The following is a 6,621-nucleotide window of genomic DNA, read 5'->3' on the forward strand; positions in this document are numbered from 1 at the left end:
ATGTGGTCAGTGTCATATTCAGCGTAAATGTTGTACATGTTGATTGTGTTGTCATGACATGTTTACGGTGTCGTAGAATATATTTGTCAAGATTGTCTAGTGTATCATGTGTCAGTTAAGTAGGTGAAAGCATATATTTTTACTCACTTCACTGATCCATGCTACACTAGAAGACTTATTAAATGTTTATGCTTTAGTTTATTGTAAGATTGATAGGTACAATATTGATTAAAAAGTATAGAACTTGGCATTACAACAATATAAATTTCAGCCACAGCACATAAATGCAAAAAAGAGGTATGTCAGCATTCACGCCATGTTGCAAATTGAAATTTCACCTAACAGATATCACTCTCGTGTCATAATATCTGTATAGTGCATCCTTTGGTGCAGAGACAGCTATCTATTGTAAAGCCTGAAAAGAATACAATTCCTTAGATATAGAAAGGACTGTTGTAAAAGTTGTGAAGAGCAGAACCAGGAGGAACTGCTGACAGGTGATGAGGAACTGATGACAGGTGGTTTTAGAGTATTTCTCAAATTTAATGTTCATCCATGGTTAAAGTGGCTGTGCATTGTACATGTGGTTTGAGGCCTTAGTTTTATACATGGTTGTCATATTAAATAAGTTGAGACTTTAGGTATTTCATATTTAATTCCTATAAATCATTTGTTGTACAATATAATGCATCAGACATGTGACCTATATAAGTGTCAGACATACAATCTATCTATTGCATAATGTCTACAACAGACTAGCTGCACATATCAGGTAAGCAAGGAAAATTAGTTTACCCAGGTCTTGTCCTTCATCTTGTCTGTCAAGAGTCTAATTCCATCATCACAGAGTTTCTCAAAATGAATCTAGGAAACTTTAGGAACTAACTTGTTATTGGTTATAAATATTCAAATGTTTTTATCCATTAAGGACCATCACTTCAAAGTTGAAATGCTTTTCTCCATTAAGGGTACTTGCTTCATACCTAGATGTTTTTTCTCCAGTTTGCGTTGTTCCTTCATGCTTAAACATTTGTCTCTAGTATAAGTTCTCATGAGCATCGATGATATTCACTCCAATTATACCTTCCATCGCATTATCACATTTCTATAATTTAATGAGTGCAACTTTAGAGATCCACTATAACTCAGCATGATTTGATCACATACTTCAGACTTCAATGATTTTTGTTTCCAGCATGTACCTCTTCAGACATCTGCTCGAAAGGATCATACCATCACATGTAAATACTTAAATGTTTATTTCTCCAGCATGTATCATTGACAATTTTAGATGTCTTGGAGAGAAAATCGTTTATGACATACTTCACTCTCAAATGGTTTTTCTTCAGTATGCAACAGCAGGAATGTTTCTTGGAAGCCAGATTTTACTCCATAATACAGAATGCAAAACATGATCAATTCAGCTGTCAGAATAAAGTTCAAGTGTAATTCATTTCTACAGGTGATTTAGGAAACAATTAGTCTGAATCAAACCAAACAAAAATAAATTTCCATAATCTTGCTTGAATGAGATTTATTTTCTAAAGCAGACCAGAAAAATACACCCCCAAAAAATAAAGGGGAGGCTATTAGTGTTTTGCATATGCTGCAAACAAAACATGTCAACATGGTTCTAACCGATGAATCCAGCAGAGAAGTTTATACACCAGGGCCATCCAGTCCCTAGTGAGTTCAGTCATGCACACTAATAACACTTGCAGTAGCTTCAAACCCCTTTAAACCCTACCGAATTCATATTTGAATTTTAGCTACTGCAATGTTGAAACTATATTTAAAAAAGGGAAAATTTTAGACTTGCAGAAATTGGCATACAGGCTTGTAGAATTTCAGTTAAGGGCGTCTAAGTTCACTAAAGTCGCCAGCCTTGTGCCTGTGTCTAACAAAACATTCTTTTTAAGCAATGATGTACTTTCAACTATCTTGTATCGTCATGCGGCCACAGAGCCCCACACTGATGAATCATTTTATCACTTACCTCACACTTAAATGATTTTTCCACAGTATTTATCCTCATGTACACCATCAGTTTTTCTCTGCATCATAACATTTCATGGCAAACACTGCCAATGCTGACTAAGCAACAAAAAGCCAAATAAAGTCACACAAACTCTGGCAGAATCATGTGAAGACAACAGAGAAAGATTCATTTGTGTTGTAACAGTTATTAATGAATAAAACTAAAATAATCTTTGAATGTTAGTATGAGAAGACTTATTTTTATTAATGTGTAGACAAAAGTAATATATCTCAAAGTATTTTCTACATGGCTACTTAACAAATGTTGACAGCATTAGACTTGTATGTTTTTCGTCCAGTATGAATGCTCTTGTGCAGTTTTGAATGTCCACTGCAAATGAAAATTTCATCATGCACTTTTCATCTATATGGTTTATTTCCAATCATGAATGCCCATGTGCCATTTTAAATTTCTACCCTGACTGAACCTTTGATTACATATTTCACACTTAAACGGTTTTCCTCCAGTATGAATCCTCATGTGCCGTTTTAAATTTCCATTCTGAACAAAGCCTGCATCACATACCTCACACTTAAATGGTTTTTCTCCAGTATGAATCATTAAATGTTGTTTTACACTCACATCGTGAGCAAAGCTTTCTTTACATACTTCACATTTAAATGGTTTTTCTCCAGTATGAATCCTCATGTGCCGTTTTAAATTTCCATTCTGAACAAAGACTGCATCACATACTTCACACTTAAATGGTTTTTCTCCTGTATGAATTGTTAAGTGCTGTTTTAATCTTATTTTGCTAGCAAAGCTTTCTTTACATACTTCACATTTAAATGATTTTTCTCCAGTATGAATCCTCATGTGCTGTTTTAAATTTCCATTCTGAACAAAGACTGCATCACATACTTCACACTTAAATGGTTTTTCTCCAGTATGAATCCTCCTGTGTCGTTTTAAATTTGCATTCTGAAGAAAGCTTGCATCACATACTTCACACTTAAATGGCTTTACTCCTGTATGAATCGTTAAGTGTTGTTTTAAACTTATATTGCGAGCAAAGCTTTCTTTACATACTTCACATTTAAATGGTTTTTCTCCAGTATGAATGCGCATGTGCTCTTTTTTAGTTACATTCCAAGTAAACATTTTATCACATACTTCACACTTAAATGGTTTTTCTCCAGAATGAATCTTCAAGTGCTGTTTTAAATTTCCATTATGAGTAAAGCTTTTTTCACATACTTCACATTTAAATGGTTTTTCTTTAGTATGAATCCTCATGTGCTGTTTTAAACTTGCATTATGAGTAAAGCTTTTATCACATACTTCACACTTAAATGGCTTTTCTCCAGTATGAATCCTCAAGTGCTGTTTTAAGTGATATTTCTGAGAAAAGCTTTTATCACATACTTCACAATTAAATAGCTTTTCTCCAGTATGAATGCGCATATGCAGTTTTAAACTTGAATTCAGAAGAAAGCTTTCATTACATACTGCACATTTAAATGGTTTTTCTCCTGTATGAATCCTCATGTGCTGTTTTAAATCTCCTTTGCGACTAAAGCTTGCATCACATACTTCACACTTAAACGGTTTTTCTCCAGTATGAATCATTTTGTGATGTTTTAAATTTCCATTCTGAGTAAAGCTTGCATCACATACTTCACACTTAAACGGTTTTTCTCCTGTATGAATCCTTAAATGATTTTTTAGACTTATACTGTGAGTAAAGCTTACTTTACATACTTCACACTTAAATGGCTTTTCTCCAGTATGAATCCTCATGTGCCGTTTTAAATTTCCTTTCTGACGAAAGCTTGCCTCACATACTTCACACTTAAATGGTTTTTCTCCAGTATGCATCCTCATGTGCCTTTTTAAATTTCCATTCTATAGAAAGATTGCATCAGATACTTCACACTTTAATGGTCTTTTTTTCTATTGTGAGCTTTCTTTACATACTTCACATTTAAATGTTTTTTTTTTTCCAGTATGAATGCCCATGTGCTCTTTTTTTAGTTACATTCCAAGTAAACATTTTATCACATACTTCACACTTAAATGGTTTTTCTCCAGAATGAATCGTCAAGTGCTGTTTTAAACTTCCATTATGAGTAAAGCATTCAATACATACTTCACACTTAAATGACTTTTATCCAGTATGAATCCTCAAGTGCTGTTTTAAATTTGAATTCTGTGAAAAGCAGTCATCACATACCTCACACTTAAATGGTTTTTCCAGTATGAATCCTCAAGTGCTGTTTTAAATGTCGATTCCGATAAAAGCTTTCATCACATACTTCCCATTTCTCCAGTATGAATCCATATGTGCTCTTTTATGTTCCTACTACGAGTAAGCATTTTATCACGCACTTCACACTTAAATGGTTTTCCTCCCGTCAAGCAATCTACGTGTAGTCTTGTGCTAAGGTGGCAGTGTCCAGTTTCGTAAATTGGCCCGTGGCAAATTTCTTAACTTAAGGCTATGGTGTGACTTTTTCAGCTATTATTGTTTACTATTTACAGATATTGATATATTTGTGAACTAGGTGTTTCGGGCATGTGTTGTTCTTGAAATTGAGAAATTGATGTTAGGCATGTACACCTTCCATAATTGCTCTGCAGTATGTTGATAGTGAAATACCAATTATCGGCTAGGAAGAAGAGCTAGCCTCCCATAGCAGTAGACACGTGGGGTGCAACGCAAGTAGAGTATCTCAAAAACGGCTTGGAGGACAACTATTCTGAATTGCAGCAAACTATTTAGTAGACAATGTTTTTCAAAATTTTCATCCAGGGAAAGGGCTTGCGTTAGCAACAGAGAGGGTGAACAGACCTTATCGCAGAAGTAAATACCGAAATAAATCGCCCTGAAAAAAGGATTAAAATGACGTAAATGACCTTAAAAATCAAAATGACTAACCACGTTGAGAATTCTCCGGTTAGGTAGACCATTTATTTCCGTATTTTTTTTTACTTAAAAACTCATAGTGAGCAATATTATAAACTTGAACCAACCTGAGGTCGCACCCTCTCTGATGCTATCCAAATATTTTATCAAGACCTATATGATATCTTGATCTAGGGTCATGTAAATTTATCGTTATAAATCCGTGTGGGGTAGCTTGAGCTCGTGAAAAGACATTTCTGAATTTATTATAATCCATGTCCCCACCACATCAAGTTTAATGAATATTTCGCAGCGTATGTGTGTCGACTCCATTAAATACAGATAAAATATTGCAGTTATCCCTGATTCAGTTTTGGTATTTGTACATATCTCTGTGCAACCTAAAAACTATCAGTATTATTATGTCTGCCTCGAGAAAATATCCTAGCTGGATTTGATTGTTTGTCGAACATCACATCATCGTATACAACCAAATTATTAATAAATCCATCTAAATCATCAACGGACGGGCTTCATCAATACCTGTTATAAAATCAATAATATCATTATTTTCTTCATTTAGTAATTTTGCTTTTCATTAAAATCTTTAAGCAGATCGTAGCATCGCTGGTAATCTACAGACGGGAGTATCAAATACAACTTGTGCCATTTTAGCCATCTCATTATCAAATTAGGTAATTGGTGCGTCTTTCCACTTCCAGATGGACATATTATTATCATTCTGATGGAATTTGGTAACGCAGGATGGTGTTGAAGTGGCTCTTGTTTTCGAGTCGCTGATAAATCAATTATATTCATATATTTAATTATACATGAATTTATATTGTTTGCGTTGTAGATCTAAGACACCGACTACTGATTTAGCTACAGTTCAACGAGAAATCCGAAAATAGCAAATGGTGGAAAATGTTTTGTATGTTTTAGAAAGAAACTTTGGATTGTACCTAGAAAAGATGGTGGTGATATTGCTAAATTAATGTCAAAATTCCCAGGTACTCCATGGGTTAAATACCCAGGAGAAAAAACATGTACCAGGATATAATTATTGTGGTCCTGGTACTTGACTTGATATCAGGCTTGATAATCAGGATCAACCAAAACCAGGTGAATATCCTATAAACGATATTGATAAAGCATGTCACGTTCGTAATACTGCTTACAAGAGTAATGCTCTGCAGCAGGGACATCTCGCAGATGTGAAGTTGATTCATGCGATAAATTCTATAAAAAATAAATCTCTTAAAGAAAAATTAGGAATCTGGTTAATAAGATCTGCGATGAAAGGTAAATTAGCGCTAGGGGCTGGTAATTAATTTTATAAATGGAATAAATTTATTATTCCCCAAGAGGATACTGGAGAGGCAGAGCAGCAATTAGCAAACTATCTAGCGCAGCAAATGTTACACGTTCTGTCGCCGCAGCGTAGTTATCCAAACAGGCGATATGGCAAATTTACCTACCACCACCGAAACGAATTCAGTACGCGTATTTTGATGTTAGTGTTCCTAATGAAGTTCATCAAGCAGATATTTTATTTTTACCTCATGATATTGTACGCAGAAAAACATACAAATACGCGCTAATTGTCTTTGATGTTGCAAGTAGATATAAAGAAGCAGAAACATTATCAACTAAAACAGCATCTGAAGTAGCTTCTGCGTTTGAACGAATTTATCAACGTGGTGGTCTACGATGGCCACATTTACTGCAGGTTATT

The 6,621-nt window shown here is 34.5% G+C and overlaps 1 protein-coding gene across 1 annotated transcript; it reads right to left on the bottom strand.

Annotated features, from left to right (window-relative positions):
• Positions 1-636: 636 nt before the first annotated feature.
• LOC149789790 (uncharacterized) lies at positions 637-4,608 on the bottom strand. Its single transcript, XM_089971786.1, has one exon. It carries the CDS (start codon positions 3,860-3,862, stop codon positions 2,411-2,413), a length of 1,452 nt encoding a protein of 483 aa, XP_089827912.1. The 5' UTR covers positions 3,863-4,608; the 3' UTR covers positions 637-2,410.
• Positions 4,609-6,621: the final 2,013 nt, after the last annotated feature.

This window comes from Sinohyriopsis cumingii, chromosome 10, assembly GCF_028554795.1.
Source record: "Sinohyriopsis cumingii isolate HCF-2022 chromosome 10, ASM2855479v2, whole genome shotgun sequence".
Lineage (NCBI taxonomy): Eukaryota > Metazoa > Mollusca > Bivalvia > Unionida > Unionidae > Sinohyriopsis > Sinohyriopsis cumingii.

Coding starts and splice junctions, on each gene's coding strand:
- LOC149789790 (XM_089971786.1), bottom strand. CDS start 3,862: ATGAGGATGCATACTGGAGAAAAACCATTTAAGTGTGAAGTATGTGAG.